Consider the following 27,756-nt stretch of genomic DNA (forward strand, 5'->3'; position numbering starts at 1 on the left):
AAATTATTATAAATATTTAATATAATATATGATATAAGTTTGTACAGGACACATACTCTGCATATTTATCGCATTTTTTTTATTTACATTACTTCTCTTTTACATATTATTTCTGATACTTTATAGTATAGTATATATTTGTAGCCTTATTGAAATTTACAAGCAGTTACCAAAACAAAACAAAATGTTTGTTTAAAAATATCAAATTAAGACTCGTACGATTTAATTCGACCTCGCTCGACCGATGAAACGTTCTGCTGGACCAGCAATATCGCCGCGTTCTAAAAACGGCTACGACGGTATATGTGAAGTATACGAAAACACACGTTATCGGTATTTTTACGAGATGCAATTTATTGTCCTTCCCGGTCTGCGAACACGCGGACGTGTAAGAGTTGCATTGGCGCTCTCGACATGCGTCGAGGAGTATAGGGTCGCCTTTGTGCGTTTTGCGGCCAGAGTTCGATAAATATTCATCTCGCTACACCCGCACGGCAGGTGGTTCATCTTCTCTCTCGATGGCTGTAGATGCGATTTACCGACGAGTATTTGAATACTCGATTCGAGGAGGGAGAGACGCCATTGCAACGCTCGTCCTCCGGGTTAAGGATGCTCCTTCTTGGAGGAGCGTCGTACTTTGGTGTCGCGTCGAGACGCGATGAGAAAATCCCCCTGGCTTTTAAGTTTACCGGAAAACGCTTATCGCGCCATAATGTATGCACGTGCGAGCGAAAGAAACAGAACGTACCACGTACCCCTTTCTCGTTCTTTCTCCCTCTGTCTCGCATATCTAAGCGCGATTCCTGTCACCCGGACGATCGATCCCTGAATCTTGCTTACATGCGCTTGTCGGCTTAATCGATTTTGCCTCGATAGGAGACCATGTTTGCGTCGTCTTGCATGCTCGTCGTCGTTTATCCACCTCGGCATTAGAACGTATGCCGCAATTGTTTACGCGGTGTCGCGATATCCATATTTTATCCAGCGAATCAACGTTGCTAAGGGTTGTTAAGTAATTTCCCTCGAAATACGAGGTCTAGAAAATTTCTTTATCGAAGGTTTCTCTTCGCAATATAGAGTTAAATTTTTTGTAATGTATTGTAGATATTTCGGGAGAAAAAAATGCAGTTAACCGATAAATAATGACGCTGTGTATGCATATTGGCGTTAGCGATCTTTATGTCTCGTAACGGCAATAATAATGCTAATGACAATTGGTCCAAGTTTGCGGATGTAACTGTTGTTTGCGCGATATTGTGATATATGACGATGCTGCAATTCGTTATTCAGTCCGCTGTATTATTCGAGTACGTGTATGTGCACGCGCGCGTTCACGTACTTCGGACGCTCTTAAGGGACTCCGTCCTGGAGGACGATAAATTCTGTTGCGCTTACATTTTCCGTGACTCCTCGTACGTGCGAGGATAAGGATAAAGCGAACGATGAAAGCTCGCGGCATACTGAGAATCCTGCGCTCTTATTTATTTTCCCTTTTGTTCGCTTGCCATTCGTCATGCTGCCGCGCCACGCCAGGACAAAATGAAAAACGTACTGGAAACGCCGAAAATAATCGCGAGTCACGTGGAAATTACGAAGGGGACATCCTTGTCCTGCCGACTGGGGTCGTCACATAAATAAAATAACGATCGAGAAAAATTTAATTTACGCGATACGTAGAAAAATGGCCTTTTATTTACCTTATATTTACCGCTAAAGAAACCGCAATCACGTCGAATTAATTTGAATTATATTAAAATTAATTTAAACAAGATATAGAAAGATTCTGACTGTCGAATAAATAATTATTAATAAAAATGTAGAAAGTGAAGGAAATAATCCAAGTATCTTTGAATATTTTCATTTTCTATTGTATTTAAAAAAAATAATATAAAATTTATTTAAACTCGATTAATATTTTTTTACAGAAATCAGTTGATTAAAGCGTTAATTTACTAATTAAATTTAAAATAAAAATATGTTATAGAAATTAAAATAGTAATATGTTGTAAATAAATATGTAATACTTTATTTTCGATTAATATTATTTTTTGACAGATATCAGCTGATAACTGTCAAAAATATTAATCGAGTTTAAAGTATTACAACATATTATTTAAAACATATTATTATTTTAAAAATTAATTAGCAAATTAACGCTTTAATCAGTTGATTTCTGTCAAAACATATTAATAAAGCGAAAATTTGCTAATTAAATATTCTAGCTCACATATTTATATTTATATTGTGTATATGTATGTTTATGAGATATTTGACACACACATATGTATATATATAATTTGAATATTTTGTTTTCAGATCAATATGTGTGCTGTGTACTACAACTTTGCTATTGCACGTATCGGTGAGTAAGAAATTGTTTATTTTATAAAATTTTTTTATAGCTGTAATGGGGGTGTATATAATATATATGTTGAAAATATTAAAATAATAATATGTTTTGAATAATTTGTTATAATATCTTATCCACGGTTAATATTTTTTGACAAAAATCAGCTGATAATTGTCAAAAATATTAATCGAATTTAAAGTATTATAACATCCCTTTCTAAAAAAGGCATGTTAAGTCGATTCTCGCAAGTATTGTTGCATCTTTTCCGCGATGCTGATTAACTGATTTCGATTCGCATTGTGCGTTATATTCGTATATAGCATCGAAAGGTTGTCATCGCGAGGGTTAGTAGTTTAACAGTTTGTTTAGAATAAAATAAAATAAAATAATATGTTTTAAATAATATGTTATAATATTTTATCCGCGATTAATATTTTTTGACAGAAATCAGCTGATAACTGTCAAAAATATTAATCGAGTTTAAAGTATTATAACATATTATTTAAAACTAATATTATTATTTTATTTAATTTTATTTTGAACGAACTGTCAAACTGCTAACTCTCGCGATGACAGCCTCTCGATGCTACAAATATAACGCACAACGCGAATCTTGACAGCCAATGCGCATCGAGAGAAAGCGACAACAATAAACTTCGATATATGCGAGTATTGACTTTATATATCTTTTTTAGAAAAAAGAATAAAATCGTATCTTTCGCATTTTTTTGTCATACATAGAAATTACCAAGGTCATAATATAAATCGTCGAAAATATCTTAGAAATTAAGAGATTAAAGTGACGTTTTTACACGTGAAAACGAGTCTAAGCAAATCGATCAAACGACTTGCGGTGACGTTAAAAGCGGGATTTCGCGATTTTCCCATGGCGACCATAAACTTGTTCGCCTCCGTCAAGTTATTCCTGTCCCGGTCTCCCCAGAGAGACGACGGAGAGGCCGTGAGAATGAGAGATAAGGGCGATTAGAGCCGGCGAGACCCGGGAAGGAGAAGTAAGTTCAGTAAATCAGGATGTTACTCCCCTTGATCCGATTACGAACGATTATATTCCGCGCAGAGTCTCCGCGAGAGAGACTCATCCTCGCACTCGAGTCTTTCACAATAAGTCGACCGATTGCTTCACGGCTTTTTCTCTTTCTATTTTCCCTCATTGCCTTCGTCCCCCTATTCTGCTTCTTATAACGATAGAGCTCAGTGACACATACTTTTCCGATTAGGATATATATTTTTTACTCTATTACATGTACACGATGAAAATAATTTTTCGTAGGTTTTCTTTTTTCTGAAATTAATAAAAAAAGCAGTGCGTTTAAAAATATAATATTTATGTGATTAAAGTAATTAAAATTTGGAATTTCTATTAAAATGTAATTCGATCTTTTCTGACAATTAAGATATGTATCACTATTATAGCAAACACACACTCTTAATAATTAAATTTACATATTTCTCCATGCATATGCAGCCAGAATATATACATATATCTATATTTTTTTCTTTTATGAGGATCACTATATTTTTCAACTAAATATTACTATGTGAATACTATTTTTTATGTAATAGTGAAGAAATTGAAAAATTTCAAATCACGTTTCGAGTGTGAAGACGAGCTTGCCGGTTTGTATCGAGCTGCCGATAGCAGCAGGATGTAGAGTTGTAGGACGAGACGCGACGGGATGCGCGTCGTGACGTCGCTTAACAGATGGGAAACAGATAGAGATGTTGCCGGGTAACAATCGAGGATGCGCCGGGACGGATTGCGCGCGTTGCCATCTGACGAACAATGAATCGCGGCCGACCTCCGAACAGAGAGATGGAATTTGCGTGGTCTCGAGGCTGCATGTGATATCGGAAAATCAGAGAAAACGAGAGAGAGAGAGAGAGAGAGAGAGAGAGAGAGAGAGAGAGAGAGAGAGAGAGAGAGAGAGAGAGAGAGAGAGAGAGAGAGAGAGAGAGGCTTCCCAAGCTGCGACAATGCATTCCGAACATATTGCTCCTCGGGATTCTTTCCGTCGAGCTGCTGCATCGTCGTGTCGCGCTGGATGTGACGTGTAATCGCTCGAATAAAGCTTTTATTTGTCGGGACGCGCCATTATTTGTACGTTTAATCGCGAAAACTTACGAAACGTACGATGGCGAGTTGCCAGAATTTTCTGCATATTTATTTTTTACGGTGACGTGGATGCAAAGTGATTTTTCGTAGGGTTTGTATTAAATTTCGCGACAGAAAATACATATATTCGATATCTCTTCAAGACATATAGAAGAAAACGCGACTTTCTTTGATATAAATGAAAATTTTTCGTTAACAGTCAAATCTATTTATCTATCTGATCCGTAATCAAAAATATTTAGCGTCTATTATTTTCTCATTATACTGACATATACTTTATATTAAATCTAACATTAATTGAATAAAAAAAGGCGAGACTAATGTTTCTATCTCTCCATCGCGAGAATCCCTTTTTATTCCTCCGTGTCCGAATTGTGCGTACGTAAATCATTTGCGAGATGCGTCCCTGGATTTGTCACTGTGTGGCATTATGCAGTTACGTGACAGTTGCGCCTGACGTTGCGTCACGCGGTTAGCGTCCATCGAGTTCTACCTATCTACGGACCTACAAATTGATTCATCTCTCTCCTCCTGCGTATCTCACTCTCTCGCTCTCTCCCTTCCTCTCTTTCTCTCTCTCTTTTGCAGAAATGCCCTGGCGATATGTTCCGGTTAGCCGTGTACTTCGTCTTCGGATAGAATTTTCGATCGAGCAAAGTCTCCACGTTCCTGTCGTGCCGCGGTTGTACGGTTCGATTAAATTTCCCCTGGATCCTATGTGGTTACGGAAGTCTGGTATCTGGCATTCGAGCGTCCGTCCTGCGGTCAATGGCTGTTATGTAATAAATGTTCGGCGATCCTTAGTAATTATCCGAAGTTTAATCGCTCGAATACATGCGATCCTCGACTCTTTACCCCCCTACGGTGAAACGTCGATAGAATTGTATCAGCGAGTAGAATCATTTAACCTGCCATTTGTGTATATTTCTATCACTTTTTTCGTTAATTCTCTAAGAGTTGATAAGAAATATCTAGGATAAAAACAATTTATCTAATATTATGGGGGGGAGAAAATGGAGCGTCGTAAAATCAAAGTAAAATGCTCTCTGTTCATATATAAAAATATAATTAACACATAAATATATAATGTATATTTTTCTAAAGATTCGTAAGTATAAAAAAGAGAGATCTTTTCGCGGACCGAAATCAAAGAGGAATGAATCTCAAACTTTTACATAAGCTGCATAGTTTGCTATGCCACAGCGATTTTTATTTTTCGCCAATCGCATGTAACCATGTTCACCCCAACTATCGCCCCACCAGTTCTTCAGGATCCATTCGGTTGGCGTGTATCCGACGATTAACATCGCGTGGTTCACCGTGTCCGAATTGCACAGGTGGTCGTCGTAGACGCCTTTACTGCAAGTAAAAATACCGATTAATATTTGAAGTTATTTCTAACACCTACATATCTAAACTATGATAGCTTTCGAGATACGTAAATGCACGATAATTATTTATTATTAGATAAGAAATTAAAGTAATTCTGATATGCGAATTAAAGATAGGCATAGAAAAGAGGAGATGAATATACATCGCGTGAGAACGTTCTCCAATTAGAAAATGTGAATCATCGACATTGAACTCGCGCGAACTATACGCGATTATTGATGGGTGCATCGCATTTGCATATCGATACGTATACGTGTTTTCCTTCATTTATTACAAATTTGCGACACAGCACTTCGGAAGTATCAATCACGCTTCATTCTGTTATTTGTCGTAAATGAATAAAGTAAGAGAAAATTATCAGACTTTAGGTCTTTTATAATAAAATAAGTTCAACGACTGCGTTTTGGCAATTCGAATGAATGAGGGTCATCTTATTGGCGAAATGCTAAAAGGTTATCACGCGATTGGAGCAATTTCTTCTGTGGGGGTCCGAGCAAAATTTCCAATCTTCACGCCTTTCGCATAAACATGGCACGCGTAGCATCGCCATTTCAATTACATATATATTAGTCGAGCTTGTCGGAGATATTATGAGATTTGAATAATTTAACATTTGAATAAATATACATGTTTAAATATTCAAATTATATTTGAATATTATTATCTATATTATTATCTACTTAATTTTTACTATTCTTATTTTTAAATTTTGTTATGAATATTCGAGTATGTAAAAATTTCACAAAGTGAAGTTCTAATCAATTAATTGTCAAATAGAAAACTTTTAAGATATCACGCACAATAACTCAGAATTACATTTTCCCGCAATCAATTAGTGGATTTGATAGCACGAATTCATCGTCAAGTAATTAGCAGCTGAAATATCGGTCTAATTCGTGAGATCAGTTCAAGTTCAAATAAATGCGCATTTGGTATCGATAATAATAATCAGCTGCAATCGATCAAAAGTTGGATCCAAATTAACGACGGTGGTGTCATTTGATCCTCGAATTTGCGTAGTATTTCGAGAAATCGCGCCGATGTGTATGTCGAGGGATTTAAATATTTACTAACTTATTTATTATTGGATTACGTTTGATTAGCTATCTGAGCAAGAAAAAATTGTTTGTCACCGCTCGAGTTATCTACATAAATTGTTTCAATTTACATTGAGTGTATCGCGTTTTGCACTGTCGTTTCTTTTCCTTCACATATTGAGCAGTCGATCCATAAGCGCCGGAAGTTGTAGTAAATGCAAAATTTCTGCGATTTTGCATAATAAATAACAGGTGTCTGAAATTATCACGTATTTCTTGAACGTCGCGATATGTTCGTCGCGATTTGCGAGTACGTCACTTGCTCGTTAGCGGTAATTTGCACGCGGGTGTGGTTTTTTTTCGGAGCAAATAAAATGGATACTAACTGATAAAGCTGAAATGTCTTCGGACTGGCGTTTATGGAAGCAGCTATGGGACCGACGGTCGCTACTGCTATTTCCAAAGCTTTCTCGTCTCGTGCAGGCAAGATTGCCCATGACGTTATATTGACGACGCTCAACTCTCTTTGAAATCTACACTCACCTTGCTGAAATAATTCAAGTTATCAGACATGAATTTATAAATATTATTATAATAATAATCTATATAAATATTATATTAATAGAATAAATTAATAGGAATAACATATAATATAATAGCTTAATTTTTAATTTTTACTACTTTTTATAGATTTATCTGTTTGTTTTTGTGTCACGAAAAAGCGGTCGTTTTTTAAATTTTTCCAGTACAAAGTTCATTTTCATTCTTAAATAGCTGATTAGTTTTATCACATATACATATATACATATATGTATATATATATATATATATATATATATGTATGCATATATATAATTAATATATATTTTAATAACGAAAATAGCTGTTCCGAAAATAGCTCCATGCGGTGATAAAACTAATCAGCTTAAGAACAAAAGTGCTATTTAAGTTCGAATTGCTCGAACGATTTTATAAACAACCGGTTTTTCGTGACACAAAAACAAATAAATGTATCTAAAAATAGTAATTAAAAATTAAACTGTTATATTACATTATTGTTATTAATTTAATACACACACAAAATTTGTGTACGCTATTTCTGAATATAAACATAATTGAAAATAATGAAAAAATGAAAAAATCAGATAATCTGCCAAGAAAAATATATACATATTAATCACAATTTTATACGTCTCACTTAATTTATTAATTGAATTTTTTTGTAATTGAATACCTTTCATTCTCGATCTGATTTTAAAATAGCATATATATACAGCAAATGCTTAAAAATTTTCTTCAAAGAAATATATAATCAATAAAATAACATCGTCTAATTAAGGGAAATAAGTTTAATAGGAAAAGATTGACAATCAAGAAGCCAGAGAACTTTGCCCATAACGTTTGTTGACACTATTAAATTAAAGCGTGTCTGCCATACGCTAAATACTTTTTCGTTGCATCATCTGAATTCCGTCGTCAACATGTGTTAAATTAAGACGGCTTGATCACAGATAAGCGCGTCTTCTTCTTATTGTGTGATTTAACAGGCCAATAATCGCTACTTTATTAAATATCTACGAATTATATAGCCTTGATACGACATGAATATGTGTATAAAACATATCCGCTATATCTATATAATAGAAGGAGAGGCGAAGGCTGACAAGGCCATCGTCATTTATATTACAGAAGACTATCGTGACTGGCATAATTTTCGTCGCCAAAATCTTCCACGCAGAGTTTTCTAATAATTCCGACTAGAGGAAATCCGTGAAATAATGAAACCTTGACGTTTACTTCTTTATTGTGATAATTAAATTCGCACTGTCAGCACCTTCGCTCATAGTCGCTAATAATGTATTATTACGTATTATGGTCAGTAAGAGAAACCAGAAATTCAAGTATTTATCAATTCATTAAAATTTTAAATACGGTTAGATTCAATAAATTTTTATATATAGCAATAATTAATCGTCATTAAATCAAGAAATACACTTTTTGCGGGATTATTAAAAATGAGAAAGAGATTCGGAAAAATAAGAGTGGCGAGAAGAAATTTTCCTTTTCTTTAAATTTCACATAACTGTACGCGTTTTATGATGTTTTGCAAATCATGCAAGAGCCATTCGAGTGCTACATTTTATACACGACGGAATATTCGAGTCGCATGTATTCGACAGGTGGAAAAAGAGCAAGGCGTACCTCGGCGTTGTACGGATACAGGTATCCGGCCATGAGACCCTTCGACTTTTCTAGATATTTCAAAGTATTCCTGAGGGAACCGCCGACGCAGCCACGGTTCCCGCTCGCCATGCTGCAATCTACCAACTGTTGTGCGCTCAAGGGGAGCAGCATGCCGGTCTGCTTAAAAATCTGTCCCTGTATACTCTCCGCGATCGAGTAAGCGTAGCAACTCCCGCAGTCCCGTTGGTTCACCGGCGTGGTGATGAAGCCGTATTCGCGCCAATCTAGATGCTTTGGTATGCTATGAGGGTTGTGCAGAACCGCCGATACCATCGGTTCGGTTGGCAATCGGCGTCTTCGACTCGGTATCAGTTTTACCTGAGAGAAGACGGAAGAAGAAGACGTGGTTATAGGGCGATTTTTTTATTTATTTAGCGTTTCGAATATATATATTTATTTCATATAATATTCATAATAAAAAAATACAATTTTAAAGATTTTATTACTCGAAATTTAATGAGAAAAGGAAAGAGAGAGAGAGGAGAAGCTTTTGCAACGAAAATTGAAATTAAAGTTTGACTAAAATTTTGTTCTCGAAAATATATCGGCTTATTAGAGTTATACCAACCATATCACGCATGTATTGTCGAGTGCTGAGATCGGCAATATGATTATCCCGTAGGGTGTAACTATGATGTCCCGCGGCGGCCATTAGGTTGTGTTTATAAATCTCCACGAGGTTTTGTTCCCAAGCCGTTCGCCTCGTGTTTTCCAGATTTCCCGTGTATGTTTTATTAAACTGCGTCTGATCATAAATATCGTGAAAACAATGACTACGTTTACATGCTTCCATTAATCTTGTTTATTAACATACCCGCTAGTTCTCTGACTATACTTGACTTAAAATATCATGTAAATGCTAGTTTATATCGGTATTATAATGACTGATGTTATAATAGCCGTCATAATTAGCGTCATAATTAGCGTTAGATGTTAATTTGAAATGTATGATTTACACGATATTTTAAGTTTATAGTTACATATATATAAATTATATGTATATATAAGTTATATATATATATATATATATATATATATATATAGGTATATATGTAAAACCTCTGATATTACTAAACCAGATTAATAGAAGAGTGTAAATGTAGTCATTGATTGACATCATACGACGCAGATGCAATGATTTCTGACGTAAGTTGCGATGACCTTTTTTCTTTTTTAGATGATGTCTATCTTTTTTAAGATTAAACACTTATTTTGCAAGATATACGTAAATATATATGCAATCGTAGAAACATCGTTTACAAGATATATTTTCAAAAATTACAATTGTTGACATTATTTCAATATTGAATAAGAGAAAATATGTATATCTTGTAAATGATGTTTCTATAGCCGCATATAAATTTATAGATTAAGGAAAAGTTAGCTCATGTATATAAACTTGCTTAGATAAAAATTAATTAGTAATTATAATAATTATAAATGGAAATTAAAAATCTTCTGAATATAATTTTCAAGTAAAATTCTTTCTATTATCTCAAATTTGAAAAATAATAATAATAAAATATATATGTATATATATTTTAAAGTTTAACTTCTTTGAATATTTTGCGTTTTAAACGTTACCTTGTAGCCTTGCCAGTAATCGTCCAGTTTTTTCGAAATTTCTTGCGGTAAAGTGTTTTCATTGAACGGTTGAATCGCACGTGTCTCAGACAGAATTAATATCGAAAGCAATATCGTGTATAATCGCGAGCACATGGCGACCCGCGGCGAATAATTCACAGTCCTTAAATAATTAATTCGCGCGACAGACCCGAGTGATGGTGAATTTGACGAACTTTACGATACTGCATGAGGTCATAATACCGTTGTAGTGTCGGACAATCGGTGTCAGCATATTCGCGAATTACATCATTGGATTATCATTCGCATTATGCTGATGCATGTTTATTTCGCCAAATATGCGTACAATGATATATGTTTTTTATTATTGTCTTTCTTTTCGCGTTGAACGCTTGTGTTTGGATCGCATTTTAGTATAGGTAGTTCTTAGAATGGTTTCCTAATTGGAAAGAAAAACACTTTGCAGAGTTATGCTACATACTACATACGGCACAATTTGAACTATGAATATATTTTCGAATATTAGTGTGAGAGAAAAAATGGCTTTTTTATTTGTATGCAATTTTACTGCGAAAATATATTTCTATTAGAAATTACAAAATATATTTTGCCAGTAATTCTAATTAAAAATTTTACATAATTTTACGTACTTAAATTATAATAACTTTAAGTATAATAAGTGCAATATACTTAGTTATTTTAATCGATATAACTTAATTATGTAAAATTCAGGTAAAATTTCTAATTTTCTTATGGAGCTTGTAACTTGATTTTAAAGACCAAAGTGATATTTTAATTTATTTATATATCAATTTATATATCTTTCATTCATAATAGAAATTCGGTAGAAGTTGAATCATTTTCTCCATCATTTTATAGTACTCTCTGCAAGTATTAATAGAAAAGACATTAAAAAATTCAAGCTACTTTTTAGATATATAAATAGGTACATCGTTTAAGATTTTTGCTAGTATCACACGATACACGGACAAATCAACGTAGCCATACATATATTAAAATTAAATGAAAGAGAGATGGAAAACGTGTCGAGAAAAAAATATTGTACAAATATAATTCATTATTGTTAGTTATTGTTTTCAACGCTTCTCTCCGACGCAAGGTCACGAAAGCTAGTCGTCCGCGCGGAAGGTCACCCACGCGGAGCTTTCCACTTCAAAGACCGCCGCCGGCCGGCCGCGAGATGGCGACAGTCATAAGTCAAACACCGCCGCCGCCGCCGCCGCGACGCCTCCTCTTTCGCGGTCGACAGACGATCCGCGTAGTCCCGATACACGCGCGCGTCACGCTCGTCTCGTCTCGCGTCAGCGTCAGTCTTCTCGTGAAACGTGTCGTCGTCGTCGTCGCCAGTGCCGAGATAAATCGCGAAGAAACGCGCGCGAAGGGGCGATGGAACGGGCGTCGCAACCGAGAAGGAACGTCACGGACCCGCGCACGCGTGTACGCGTGGCCGTAATCGCGAACGCCAACAACTCGCGCGAAAACTCTTGACACTTCCGCAAAATGGGAGTCTCCTCGCGGTGCTCGTGATCCATCAGAGGCGCCCGTGACGATCCATCTCCCATAATCTTCCTTAAACTCTCCCGTAAACAAAAAAAGAAAAAGTCTCTTCCCGGATAATCCTATCCCGGATTCGCAAAATTCTCTCCTCCCGCGGGAGACAGAGAGCTTCCATTCCTCTCTCCGTGTAATAACATTCGTTATCTCCCTTTTCATCCCGCGTGCCTTCTTCTCGCTCATCGCTATCTTTCGCGACGCGGTTGCGCGAAACTTTCGAACGCGCGCGTTCGGCCCGGTCCGCCGTGATTCGTCGCGCGCGCGGCCGCGCGCGGCACATTCGAAGCACCGTGACGATGGACGAGTCCGGAGTCGATATGGGTTTCGACCTGACGACCGCTCTCGCCGTCGCCGACCCAACCGCTTACTACGATGCCGTCGTCGGGGATTACGACGACGAATTCGAGCAGGCCCTGTCCCTCTTGTCGACCTCCACCAAGGAGCTGATGTATTACGAGCTGAAAAGCCGCGCGCCCGATACCTGCAGGTACGTGATCCCGATGCTATCGATATCTTAAAAAAAAAAAAGAAAAAAAAAAGTAAAAGAGAAAAGTATTCCTTAATCAAACACTGATATGAGCGCGAGATAATACGCAGGATATTCTGTTTAATTGACGTTGACATTGTTACGGTAACAAATGATAATGACACTAATCCATAGATCTATTAGTGTTGTTAATATTAATTAACACTGTGAGATTTAGCAATTAATATTAACATACACAATATAATGTTGGAGAGATGATGCGGTTAACGAGAGAGAAAGAGAAAGAGAGAGAGGAGGGAATATAAATTACTTGTATTATATTAATCATAATTATTGGACACGTGAATTTCATTTACGACAATTATGCGGAATGTGTATGCCGATGTACAAACAAAAGGAGGCGGATAACTCCAGTTTTGCGGTCCGTGTGGGAGTACGTGTTTGCTTTTATTTGGAATACGCGCGCGCGATATCGCCAAGCTGCACTGTGCGAACGATTACAAAGAAGCGGGAGATACAGAAATTTCACTGTGTCATTTTATGAGCTTCAGAAAACTTTAATCTTAGTGCGTAATAATTTATTTTTTTAATGTAACTTTGATATGATATATTAGATACAAATTTATTATCTAGCTATTATTATATCTAGGCAAATGGTTCGATTATATATATATATATATATATATAAAATCGATTTTATATATATATATATATATATATATATATATATATATATATATATATAGAGAGAGAGAGAGAGAGAGAGAGAGAGAGAGAGAGAATCTGTTAAAAATATATTAATTTACAGTAAATAATTTAGTAAAAAATTTAAATCTTTTATTGGGTCTCTCAAATACACTCTAAAAAATTATGATATTAATACAAAGAATTAAACAAATCTCTGAATATAATTTTATATAATTTTAATACAAATATAAAGTAATAAATAATTAAAATGAAAAGAAATAATGATATTATGTAGGACGCAATAAACACAGCGTAATGCATCGAACTCGATCATTATCGCTAATACAATAACGTTATCTATACGGGTGCGATGTTCTGATTGTTATAATATTGAATGGCGATAAGATGGGATTTTAAACATATACACGTGTGTGTAGAACCACATGTCATTCCTTATAGTGATTAAAATTATATTATGATGATGCTAATTGTGTCTTTTATAGAAAATAGTTTGATTAAAATTTAATTGATGAAAAAGAGAGAAAAATTGAATAAGATAGTAAAAGAGAGAAAGAGAGAGAGAGAGAAAGAAAAAAAAATAGGTACTATATTTATTATGCAAGAGAAGAATGATATTGTTATAAAATTTAAGATATTAAAGAAAAATCACAGAGGTAAACATTTATAAGATTCTAATATAATTTTTGAATCGACGAAAGCTTAAAGAATATCAGTTTATTGCATAGGTATTTGTCATTGAGAATATATACATCTTTTATAGCACGTTGCGTCACTGATATGATAAATTTTGGAAGATGGAATTATACTTGATGATGTACACACGCCTGATAACGGCATGTGTGAAATGTATGTACTTGCGATACATAATTGAATATAGAAATTCGCATGTGTGTGTATATTAATAATTTTCAGAAAAGTTAGCTTTACAAATTTATTTCATATAAATTTATAACTTTGTTTCATAAACATACACAATTTTTTGTTGGATAAAATACAACATATTTTTTTAAGTTTTTTAGATATTCTTATTTTTATATTTATACTTATATTACTGAATTGTAAAAATTGGCACACAAAGCTTTTGGTAAATTAATTATCTTTTTTGATGATTTGTAGTAGGTTGTAATTTAAGGATTGCTAAACATTTTTTTATGTTTAGTGAATTATGACTCTGAAACGCATATGCATGTTCTCGTGTAGAACTGAGTAAGTTATCTAATCGAGTAACAAATGCAGGATGTATAAAAATACTAGCAGAGCGCACACACAGGAAATATTTTCTGTAAGGAATCTAATAAAAAAATGACTTATCGTTGCAATTTGTAATGTGTAATTTATAGGGTCTTATTGGGAAAATCTCGCTTGCACTGACAGTGCTTGAAGCGTATTTCATTGGTAATATTAATGAGCATGTTCCGAGTGCTGCACATTTCATTCGGACAACATTATATTAAAACAACATTACATTTCAAATTTCAACATTACTTTTTTGTTTAATATTACTTGTTTTCTGTTTTCTTTTTAAAATTGAGTTCAAAAGACATGTGTGTAATTCCGACAAAAAACTCAAAAAGGGAGGACTGAGTGCTAGTGAGTTTTTTTCAATGGAAGACGCTATTAATTAACTAGCTTTTCACAAATCTTCGTTATTTTTGTTTTGAACAGTAAATTTCACAATATTTAGATCTTTTCTGAAAAAAATATCATTCATCATTATTATTTTATGTAACCAGTGATATTATTTTCTATATCTGTCTGTGTGTTGCGTTCTTGATCTCTCTGAATTGTTATTCTTTAAAGACATTGGAATAAAATCGTGTAAGAAAATGAAAATAGAATAATTAAAAAAATTAAAACAGATATGATGAATGCGCTCTATTTGCGTCGAACTTATTAATATACGCACACATTCTGTATGACAAATTATAACGTAATTTTAGAAAAAAAGATCAAATTAATATTATATTTACAACTTTTCCATCTTTTTATTTAATTTATGTAGGACTTGAAAGAAATAGATATTAATGAATTTTTATGAATGATATTTGAAAAATTTACGAACCATAAGCACAAATTTATTTAAAAAAATATTTTTTTTAGCATTCCGTGCTCGGAGATAATACCTTATCGATTGAAGTGAGAACCACATATCGCGTCTATATACCACATCTATATATATAGAAAGGAAAAAAAAATAAAAGAAATTCCAATTCCAATTTTGACTGCAAAATCGAATCAAATCCAATCAAATCTCACACATGTCCGTTTTTGACAAGAATCAAAACGTGTCGTGATTCTGACCACAAAAATGTATCTTTCTTATTTAGATCTTTAGCAAAATAAAAAAATAATTCGGTAAAGTAAAATTAAATAGTAAAAAAAAACTATATATATTCGCGCAAAAAATATATAAAATAAAATAGAAAAAAATTTACATAGAACATTTCGGGAAATTTTAATGATTTTGATGTTATGCATCGCGCGCGCGAATAAAGTGGACTCTGCATCTTGCAACTGGACTTTTAAATGGCACATAAAAGGGGCATGCCGTTGGTCATGAATCTGTCAATGAGACAACACATAAAAGCTCATTCGCGTTCGCTGAATCGTGAGCAATGACAGTAGCAAACTATCGTGATTGGTAATTACGATCTCCTATAGGAAAACACGCGCTTATCTTTGTGATGAACACTCTATGTATCTTAACTCATATTAGACTTTCTCGCGACTATTAGCGATTCGCGAGTGCCAGGTAAGAAGCTGAGAGCACCGCGAATATCAACTTCCACAGTCTCCGAGAGTTTCCTGGTGTGCTCGAATTGCTTCCGAAAGTTCTTGCGTTCTAATCAGTTTCATCCGCCGGGCGTTAATTGATACTCACGGAGAAGTAATATGAGCCTAAGCTAAAATTTCAATTGTGCATATATTAGATGCAGCGACGAATGAACACTTAAGGAATATTATGTTAATTTCTTTTTAAAGATTTTTCACTAAAAAAATATAATATTATATTTCTATATTTATTATTTATCTATTAACAATGGAAGAAGATTTTAATCTTGTTACGTCGTTGACTTTATGCGAAAAGAGAGAGAGAGAGAGAGAGAGTAATTATATTTATCACATTTATTTTAGTAATATTACGAATCATTGTAAAATCACTTTTCATACGGAAAGAAATTTAATTATAAAATTTTACTTTATATAATATAATTATAATAATTATATTTTTATATAAGTAGCTATAATTTTAGCAATCATATATTAATATGCTTGTTCTAATCACGAAAAAGTTATAATGATCAGAATCTTACCGTCTTACTTGTGACGCTGATCTTTCGCGAGTATCTATGATATGACAATTTACAGTACGTGACGTAAACGATTGTCTTCAGATAACGCGTTAACGCGAGCAGTAGTAATGTGTTTACCACACATATATGCAAACACACATATATGCGAGCGAATAATAATGATTTTCGGCTGGAACATTGAGAGACGGATAATCGTTATCAATAATCTTTCGGGAATTAGCAACGTGCGAATCTAATTTATCATTAGGTGATTTGTAGTTGTGAACGCGTGTTGCATTGTGAGATCAATGACCTAATTTACGTTGTGAATGCTTTATTGCTCGGAGAAATACGATCGGAAGAAGGAGATCGCGTTGCAATAGGAAGCAATTAAGTAAGACGGCGAGGCGGGGAAGAGAAGGGAGAGGGGAGGGACGAGTGAGATAGAGAGACGAAAAAGGCTTTGATAAGAAGTCGTTTCACGAATGATTTTCGATTTTTGTATGTCATCTCGCGAAGCATCGGATTGACCTTCAGCTGTATTGCTTTCAAGTTTATATTGAGGAAGGTAGGAGTTCCAACGAAGGATCAACGATCTCTTCGATAAAGGCAATCAGCAGAAGTGGAAAACGAAGTGCTACTTTATAAATACGGTTGGCAAAATTCGATTTCTGTTTTAAGTGAACTTTACGCGAAGATATACGCTTTATATTTTTTTAATAATGTATATTATACATAAATATCTAATACAGAAAAAAAGAAAGGAAAATTAAATTAAAATTAAAAAACTAAACTTTTCTAATTTTGGAAAAAAAACATTCAACAAAATGAAAATAACTATTTTATTTTTTTGTATGTTATTAAAACATAGAGAGCCAGGCTCTTTTACTGTTATAAATTGACCAATTTTACTAATTGACTTTCAATTACATTCTCTCGTTCGACACATTTATCTATATGAAGAATCTACGATGAAATATTTGCAATCGCGGTTTGCGAAATTAAATAGTCTTTGTGTACGGGAAGATAGAGCTTATTCTACTGTGATTGATCATTATTTATCATTAGTATAGTCCTTGAAAAATGTTTCGTGACTTGGTGCGATTCAGAATGTATAAATAAACGTAATGAATCATATTTATTTTAAAAGTGAATATGATAAGATTAGTTAATATTATGTATACAAAATGCATCACAAAAATAAACATTTTCACTTTCTTTTTTTGACAGTTCAATTAGATCTCAATTTTCTTTATAATTTCTTAAATTCTACAATATCACATACTTTGTGGATAAAGAATTTTATAAAAATACATTTAATCGAATTTTAATAGTTGATTGATATGAATTTGTAAGTAATAACTTTTCAATTATATAATATAAATATATCTGAAGAAAGCCGACATATCTCCGCAAAAAATAGTTGTTTTAGTATTTAAAAAATGTGTGAATACGCGCCAAGACATTCTGTCTCCTCCTGTGACAGAATGCATTTAAATTCTCTATCTAATTTATTTTCTTTACTTTACTATTTCCATTTAGCAGACTTTAAATTTTTAAACAGTAGCTTTTAACGAAACTATTTCGACTATTTTTCACTAATTACTAATTATGGCAACACAATTAGAAAGTCGAGAAAAATTATTAATTCTGCATGTAAACAATTTTATTTATTTTTATCTAAATTTTATTATGATTAAAAACTTTTAATATTCTTGTTTGAAATATCACAATTTTTATTATTTTATAAAATACTCTAGCATGAAAAGGTAATATGTTTCGACAGTGATATTTGTTGTTGAATTTTAAGATTGGAAATATATTGCACGCTTTTTTTTCTCTAAAGAAATAAAAGATTTAATCATTTAAAGTAGCGCATTTTTAGTCGCTAACGCGGAGAAATTACGATGTCCGGAATCTGTTCTGGTCGCAGTTTTAAAGCCAAAAGCAGGAATGCATTTTCCGTAAGCCATTTTATATAGTTTCCTACGTATAATTTTCAAGGCAAATTAACCTTTGGACCGGAAGTGGACGCTGCGATTTCCGGCATTTTCTCGAGTGTGTTCAATGATAATGTCTAGATTTTCTAGTTCTGGTATCACAGAGGATACAATTTTCTTATCTAAACATTCTATGATTATAGTTTATAATTAAATTTTAATATCTTTTCGGTTTATTTTGATAAAAGTTTAAATGCGTCATTTATAAGTCATACGATATGATTCTCATAATCACGTTTTTTTTTTCGGTGCACAATGGAAACTGGTGCCGGTTTTTTCCCTATTTGTCAAGGATTTGTCACGTCTGTTGTGTCAAGCCATGATTTCGCCGCAAGTTCCTTGCCTCGCAAGGACGTGAAATAATTTGCGCGCATTGTCTAGTCATAATTTTTTTTAGCCTTCAATTCTTTTTTGTGAAGCAAAAATTAGCGACCTTTGTTAATTTAATAACAAAACGAAAAGGCTCTGATATATGAATTATTGTTAATCTAATTTAAAATGTTATGTTTTTTTGTATTTATTTTGCACTTGTTCACATCGTTGACACAATATTGTCAATCTCGTATAATTTGAGTTAATTATTTGCAGACTTAATTCCACGTTACAAACGATTGAGTGCAATGAGTACTGTGCCTGCGAATGTCATGCGTCACAGCGAGCGCGATAACGATTTCGATATGTTGTACAATTCGTTTTACAAGAGAAACGCATTTCATTTTTATCATATAGTGCGAGAGCTTGAAGTTCTTTCTTCCGCTTTCGACTTCGCTTTTGAACATATGCAGATATTAATCTGTTTCATTGCACAGTAATTACAATAATGATAATAATAATTTTGATAACGTAATAGTAAATAATAATGTTAATATCAAATAATGAATCATCTCTCTATGATATAGGTATTTTATAATAATCCTTATCTCTCTCTCTCTCTCTTTTTCTCTTTATTTTCTTCCATTAAATTATATATATTTTAATAACATAATTGTTTAGATCTTGAGATATATTATCAATTAATATTATGAATTAATTAGAAATTAATTAAATCGTAATGCATAATAATTAGCAAACGCGTCGGTGATTCCCTTGATTCACGAATGCGGTTACGTGTGTGAATGTATTATAAGAATAATATGCCACTTTATTACAATTTTTCCCACGAAAGAGTACGAGATATATTCGTGATGGGCAAAATGTTGTACGTCCCTTTCTGCAAGACGCAATTCCAAGCTGAACCGACAAAAGCGGGCGAACTCCGCCAGACAATGCCGACATATACTGATAATTTCTCTCTTTCTCTTTTTCTCTCTCGTGGCAGATGGATGAGAACGGCTGCCACGAATCCGGCACGAGCCGGCTCGATACTCGCATTAGCTGGTGCAATGACTGGAAATTCTGATAAGTGCGCTCGTCGCCGCCTCCGCGATGCTCGCGAAAACGCGATACCAGCTTCCTCGGTCACGACGCGACGACCCTTTTTTTGCGTCGATGACGATACCTTTTTTTTTTTTTATTTTTCAAGCTATTTGCTATTTGCCATGCGTGATCGCGTACACGTTCGCCGGCAGCTGCTCTTCGTCGTAAGTTACGTAACGCGTCTTTGAACGGATGAGGCCATGCCGTAATGTGTGATGCAAGACATCGTGCACCTGTGTATGCACAGGGCACTCTCGTTGTCGAGAGTTTCATAGAGTTAGTTTTGTATCTTTTGACCAAATAGACATGATTTACGTATAATAAATCGGCATGACAAGTACACGCGTGAATAACATGCATATAATGTAGCAAATATGATGCGTGTATTTTAAATCATTATTGAAGAAAAAAAAAATTCTTCTAACGTTAATATCAGTAACTAAATTATTTATAATTCCATTTTATTTTTTAATTATATATGTGAAATATATCGTTCCGTATAAATTTCTATATAATAATGTTATGTGTGTTTTTTTTATTGTAAAAATTATATTTGATTTCAAAAGTTTATAATTTATCAAAAGTTTGCAATTTAATTTGAATAAATAGTAAAAAGATTGATTTGTCGTTAACGCTAATCGGAGTTCAAGCTTTCTTTCATCGCGGTATCTTTGCAGAGTTATGATCTCTAGATGAAACATCGTTAAATAGAATTAGTCAAGCAAGACACGCGAGTAATTGTATTATTATCACGTTGAGGAAGGAACATGATAAATTTTTTATCCGCTGATGAAGATGTATAATATTCTCTTGATTCGCAATTACGCGAATGATGTAAATATATCAATATGAAAATTACGTATCATTTTATTACGATTTTTTCTTGCGCGTACATATCCTAATTAAGAAAAAAATACATGTATGTAGTTCGCGACGTTACATATTTTGATTTATATATTCAGTTCTTTTTTAGCGGTTTTATATACTACATTATCATATTATTTTCCTGTCTATAATTAAAATAAAAATACATTTTAAATTACATTAGAATAATAAAATTGAATTAAAAAGTGTACATATTAATATTTATATTTTAATATTACTTTTTATTTGGACTATATTAAACTCTACTATTCCCATTTAAAAAAATTACATATTTGAAATATTTAAAATATGTATTTTGTTTTATATTATCTTATTTACGCATAAAAATAAAATGCTGTATCTTTAAATTCTATAAAATATTGGTCAATTATAGATAGCATATCTATAAATATGTAAAGTTTGCGATCAGTTATTATTAATCAGTCATTAAAATTTCATTCTTTTCATGTAATTATATATTGTACTTAAAATCTTAATTACAAGGATATAAATGGTTTTTAAATAACCAATTTTCAATTCAATGTTTTCAAATCGATTTGGCACACCGTGATACCTTTTCTATGAATGCCGCATGTATAGGATCAACGATAAAGAGGAGCGCGTGTGTCTCGCGACGCGGTTTTCAGACGCACCGAGTCGAATCGCGACGACGTCGAGTTGGAGTGAAAATAAATGCGCGCGTGGCGAGAATAAGAGAAATAGACAGGCGTCAGCTGTCCATCTTCCGCGGAAGAGATAGAGGAGGTGAAGAGGGAGACCGAAAACGCGAGAATGGCAGGATCCGCGTTTAGAGCATATCCCGTCCATCGGCTACCTGGCGCTTCTTGGCCGCCAACGTCGCCGCCGTCATCATCATCGTCATGGTTCCTCGTCGTTGTCGCCGGCGATGCTGGCTCCGGTTTTAGTAGTAGCGTCGCGACGCCCCGGGCCGACTGATCGCACGCGGGCGCGCGCGCGCGGAAACGTGCGATGCAAGGCGGTGGCGTGTTCGATACCGCGCGACAGATCGTCGAGTTCGAGGAGCTGGTGTCGCGGTTGGATCGCATCAACGACGTCGTGATACGGCGGCCGTCGACGACGTCGACGTCGACGTCGACGTCGGTGCCGTCGCCGTCGCCGCCGGCGCGCGCCGAGACGTCGCATCTCGCGGCTGCCTCGTCTCTCCCGTACGATCGTCCCGTCTCGGATGCCGTCGACGACGAGCAGCAACGGGTACGTGTCCACATCGGCATCGACGAGGATCTGCGGATGATCCTTGAGATGGACCCGTCGATCGTCGACGGGACGCTCGCCCCGATTGCGCCCGACAGCTGTTCCGTTTCCAACGTGGCGCGACCTTTGCGCGCCACGCGACTGCAAGGCTGGTACTGCACCGAACGAGAACTAACTTCCTTAGTGTCTGGTGTTATATGTGCGCATTCTATACAATTATACTTATTTGCCGTCAATTTTAACCCCTTTCGCAGGCATTTGATTGCCTGGTATTGCCTCTTGTTCGAGAATTTTTCTTTACACCCTTATTGATGAGATATATATAATAATAATTATATGTGTACAGACACAATTATAATGGTTATACGATACTTATAACCATATGTTCCTGCTTATCATTTCCGTCTTCAAATGATGTAATTTAGAGTGTTGGTTACAAATCCTGAATACGTTGTTACATACATCGTCACTTCCATAATCGTGACTGTCTGACTAATTCTATAGGAACTCTAAAGATAGTACAGCTATTTTGATAGTTGCATGCGCGTGAATGAATGAAATTTTCGTGTCTCAACTATATAAAAGAGCCATACTATGTATCTCTTAGTGCTTTGTTTGGCTATTGATTATTATTTTGAGAACTGATAAAAGTAGGAAAATTTCAATTCTATTTTTAATTAAAATCCTGCTTTAATATCGCTCTCAAATAATAAAGCTCTCAAAGACTGATCAATCGTCAAATCAAACATAAAAATTTAAGATGTATATAAATTGTTAATTCTCTCAGCCTGTAGGAAAATAAAGTATGACGAGAGAATTTCTGGTTAAAAATACGAATTTATAGATTCCTATACATTATCTTGGGTAGACGAGGGAACCGATTTCCCGCAAGTACTATGCGAGCAAATCACTCCGTTCAGTCGGTTCTCCATCGGTTTACGTCGCCGTTATGTCCTCGGTTTATAATCCATCGATGTCGTCGCGTATTGTTCCTCGCCGTCTCGGGACGAGGAACCGCCAGTCTTCCTCTATTTCATGTGCGCGCTGCAGTTGATCGTCGCGCACATCGTCTATACACGTCGGTCGTAAACACTATGTCCAAATTTAAACGTCCTTGTCTCGCAACTCCTCACTGAACGCGAATCACTCGTCTGCCCGTAGACAACACTTTGCGTTTGTGAGCAATCAGCGTGGCAGCAGCCATAATGCGATGCAACTACGCGAGTATCCGTCGTATCCGTTCGCGAAGTGCATCGAAGCGCCATGCAAATTGCAACCAGGCCTTCGAATATATTGCGCAATCTCGTCACTTTGAAGACGTCTTCCGAAAACTTCCGTCGTAATCTGTTCGCGGAAAATAGCATCCGTTAAAATCATCGAATCTCAAATCAATTCCCTGATGTTGTTGGTGAGAGACGTTAACGTTTTATTTCCGCGTCAACATCCTTATTGCTCGTAGCTTCGCGATAAAATATAAAAATGTTATTTATCTGGCATTATTACATACAGAGAGATATTTGATATAGTGATATATCTTGTTTACAAATCAATAAATACATTTTATTTTAAGATACTGAATGAAGGTATTTTTGATCTTCGATAAAAAATAATAGTAAGATTAAATTTTTTTTTCAATTATGTCATAATTATATTTAATTTCCGCGTTATTTCGTAATCGTGTTAACGATATCTGGTCAATACTAGTTAACCTGATAATTCGAAAGCATTTAATCATCACATTACTATTAGAATATTATTATACGATATTCTCTCTCGAAAATCTCGTCGCACTTATCATCGATTTAAAATTTCTATCGTGGCTGAATGGTCCGATGTTAAATTTAGCGCTCGCGTTACATTTAATCGAGCTTGTCATAACACAACATAAACATAGCACGCGTTGAAATTATCCGAATTTAACCGTCTCTTCTTCCCGGTACAAATGCCCGGGTACATCTCTCCATCGATTATTATCGGTGTGCGTAAAATACATCGCGTAACACCAGCTTCACACAATTGCATACACGCGTCATAAATATTCAAACAATTTCGTGTTATATACCGGGGCGGGCTATTGAGGAAAAGGGCGTAGGAGGAAAATTATGAGCGCCGTTGCCGTCGGATAGGAGGCTGCAAATGAATATGGAAGTTACAGGAACATAATTCCCCATTAATAGCCGCGTATAAATTAGCCGGAGGTTTTTTTTCTTTCGGATAAAAGCAGGAAACGCGACGGTGCGATTCATCGCGCGCATCCTACTGTACTTGGCGTGCACAAATTATCAGATATTTTTCGCTTCCGGTCATGTCGCACTCATACATGCGGTACACGCGCGAAAGTGCACTCGTCTAGAGGCTAATGTAAACATCGAAATCCATATTGGTATACGATTTTTTTTTCTTTTCGTCCATACGTGCGTTTCGCACTGACATTTGGATCGGATCCAGATCGGCACGCGTCCTCCGAAAACGAGACTCTGCTTGGAGTCGGAATGCACGTTTTTAAGTCGCTTATATTGACACGCAATCGCTTGTATACAACTAGCAACAATGACTTTGCGAATTTCAAATAGATAGAACTTTAGGTATAACGCTAATGCGGTTATTTTTAGCGTAAGTTTATAGATTATCACGTCTTATTTTTAGCTCCTTCTCTGTCGCAATCAACTATTCTAAAAATATAATAGCGAGAAATACAACTTTTTTAGACTTATTGGTGGGAGTAGAAAATAAGATTTAAAAATAAATACAAAAAATGCATAGAATAATAAAAAAAGCTATCGTTATTTGAATTATAAATTAATGAATTTAAACGAAGTTTTAGTGTCTCAATGCTACTCAATGTTTCTCAATTTGACGAAATCACGCTGTTATAGTTCGTGGCCAGTTTTGCTCTATAAATGTTACAGATCTGATCATACACATTTCGACAATATATACTCATATTTTCGTTCGGAAAATTGGTGCTCTTTTACTCACGTGCGCATTTATCAGCAGCGATGGTCGCAGCTTATTATTATAATTCTGCAAATTTCTGTTTACAGTCGCTACGATTAATCTACTTTTGACATAATAATACACGGTTCATCATATGATTTCGCGCACTATAATAGCAGGTACAGACGCAAATAATTTTAGAAGAAAATCATTTCTATTTAGGAAGGCAGCCAATCTCTCTCTCTTTCTCGGTATATACATCAGCCATGCGATTGTATATGGCGGAGAATTAACCGATCCTCGTGTGTGTATAATTCATACGCGATTAAATTACACAACTCGTGCCCGACGGCCATCCTTGCGCCGTAAATGTTACACCGAGAGACCGTATCGCGAATAATTTCTCGCTAAATCGCTTTGTCGTACGGGCTAATTACGTCTCGCGCGCGCACGTGCTGGTCGCACGACCTTGTTCCTGATTTTCGTCCAGGGGCTTTCGATTACCTTACCCCGGTTCCGCTACGGTAAGCGAGAATGGTAACGGTAACGGTAATGCGTCGCCTCTGTAACGTATCGGCCGGATCTTCATCTTCTCTCTCTTTCTCTTCGGTTCTCGTATTTGCATAACCCGAATCCGTATCGTCCGATCGTACGGCACGATTCACAGCCACCGCACGTATATATGCACGTACGCGCCGAAGATTACGGTCGAGATTCCGTACGGTCAACTTGCGTAATTTTCCGGCCGGCAAACTCCGCGTTTACCCTCCGCACCGAGAGGAGCTTGCGAAAGCGTAATCTCGCGCGAGAATTCTGAGCTTAACGGGCCTGAGTCTCTGCTGCTAGGCACGCGCCGATCGATCTCGATCGACATTCGATTTCTACACAGAGAAAATTTTCTCTTAGAATTTACCCTGAAAATCATGGTAATCGTGGGGACAATATGGAAAGAATTTTATGAGAATTTCTCTGATTAATATTTATCACAATAAAAATAATAATATCTATCACAATAAAATATGAAACATGTTTGATTAATTTTACTAAATTGCATAGTTAATCAAACATTTTATATTTTATTCTGATAAGAGAAAATTCTCTCCGTGTACACGCTTAAAAATATCGTAAAATAATTATTGTAATGTGAAACCGTAATAAACCTTGGTATTGATTAACATGATTTCATTCAGAATATATTTAAAAAATGTAATCAGAAAGAAAGAGAGAATTCGCAGAAATAGAAAAAAAAAATTCTTTGTTTGTTGCATGTGAATTATAAAATATTGTTCGAGATAGATTTGTAGGTACAGAGTGTTTCGCGATAAGTTTTTAACTCTTTTATAAGTAATAGAGAAAAAATGTTGCAATAATAATCATTACTTTCTCATCCGCGCTCCAACAATTAAAAGTTTCCTGTTCGAATTAACGCGACACTCAATCGACGCAAAATGTTCCGCGCGATCTTTTCGTCTGGGCGGATTGTGATTAACGGTGGAAAATTTGTAATGCTATAACAAGGAAGGTAGTGGTCATTTAGCAAGGCATAGCGACTTAAGTGCACTTTGTTAGAAAGCTTCGTTACTGTGGATTAATCGAGTGCACCGTATAATTCCGGTCGGCATGGAAAGTTTCTTCACTTTTCAACATTGTTAATTGCAAGCTATACTTTTAGCTTCCATTTTCAGTCTTTTATATTTCTTACATCTTTCATCGAGCTTCAAGTTTTTTTGTTTCATATCTTTATACAGGATATTTTCCAGAGAAAGCAACGAAAAAGTATTTTCGATACTCGAAATTAATGGAAATATTTGCAATATAAAATTCGATATCAATCTTTTATTTTCAAAGGATTTATCTAGAATTGTTTTGATAAATCTGGGACGCCATATATCTTGCTATCGAACATATTGTTTTTTTTTTTTTTATATTGTTCGATGTTGGTCTTTCTCTATTTTTATATCGTATTCCAAAGTTTCTATGATATTATTTGGAGCACAAACAATATGTGTGATGGTTCACAATATGCGCCGAGAAAATCGAGCGCGCGCGATAAGAGACAAGATTGCGAGAGAAGACGGCTTACGTGAATGACATATTGATAAAAGTCGCAAATTGGAACTACCAGTCTGGTAGCGAGATATTGGTCGCCATAATATTTTAAAGGGCCACTCGCGTACCTTAACATCGTATTTCCGTCTCGTTATCTTTTCTCTTCGTCTTATTTTTTTTTTTTTTTCGTGTCTTCTTTTTTTATCCCCGTCATTTTTTTCCTCTCCTTCGCCTCGTTTCCGTTAAACTCGATGAAGTTTTCCCGGCAAGTTCCCATCGTTCCCCTGCCGAGGGTAAATCGTTTTCCGCTGCCTGCTTATTACGATTATGATTGTTATTATCAGTCGACACTTTCTTTGGTTTTCATAAACCCCACGAAACTTTTGTAGCTGGTATTAGCGACGTTGAAGAAAGCGGGAGGCAAAGGAAGAATTTATTTCTAGCCAGTTTGTT

At 35.2% G+C, this 27,756-nt stretch overlaps 2 protein-coding genes across 7 annotated transcripts in view; one reads left to right on the forward strand and one right to left on the reverse strand.

The window, feature by feature from the left end:
• The window catches only part of Mitf (transcription factor Mitf), a 147,305-nt gene that overhangs the window by 17,895 nt on the left and 101,654 nt on the right, over window positions 1-27,756 (forward strand). The window contains exon 2 of one of the 6 annotated variants that reach the window (XM_083045803.1): window positions 2,317-2,362. Coding sequence is in view for 4 of the 6 variants with exons in the window: in XM_083045798.1 (XP_082901924.1) it covers window positions 22,075-22,469 (395 nt within the window). In the remaining 2 variants the exon portion in view is untranslated. Of the gene's footprint in view, window positions 1-2,316; window positions 2,363-11,765; window positions 12,804-21,557; window positions 22,517-27,756 lie in introns of those variants that run through there. The other 5 variants (XM_083045800.1, XM_083045799.1, XM_083045798.1 and 2 more) reach the window with 5 other exon arrangements.
• Window positions 5,235-11,896, reverse strand: Ctsl4 (Cathepsin L4). The gene is made up of 6 exons (XM_083045819.1): window positions 11,808-11,896; window positions 10,742-11,180; window positions 9,726-9,902; window positions 9,116-9,475; window positions 7,300-7,460; window positions 5,235-5,843 (listed from the first exon to the last, which is right to left on the reverse strand). The coding sequence occupies exons 2-6, from the start codon at window positions 10,874-10,876 to the stop codon at window positions 5,648-5,650; spliced, it is 1,029 nt and encodes a 342-aa protein (XP_082901945.1). The 5' UTR covers window positions 10,877-11,180; window positions 11,808-11,896; the 3' UTR covers window positions 5,235-5,647.

This window comes from Prenolepis imparis, unplaced genomic scaffold, assembly GCF_030444845.1.
Source record: "Prenolepis imparis isolate NDT839.2.m4 unplaced genomic scaffold, iyPreImpa1.0 SCAF_9, whole genome shotgun sequence".
Taxonomy (NCBI): domain Eukaryota; kingdom Metazoa; phylum Arthropoda; class Insecta; order Hymenoptera; family Formicidae; genus Prenolepis; species Prenolepis imparis.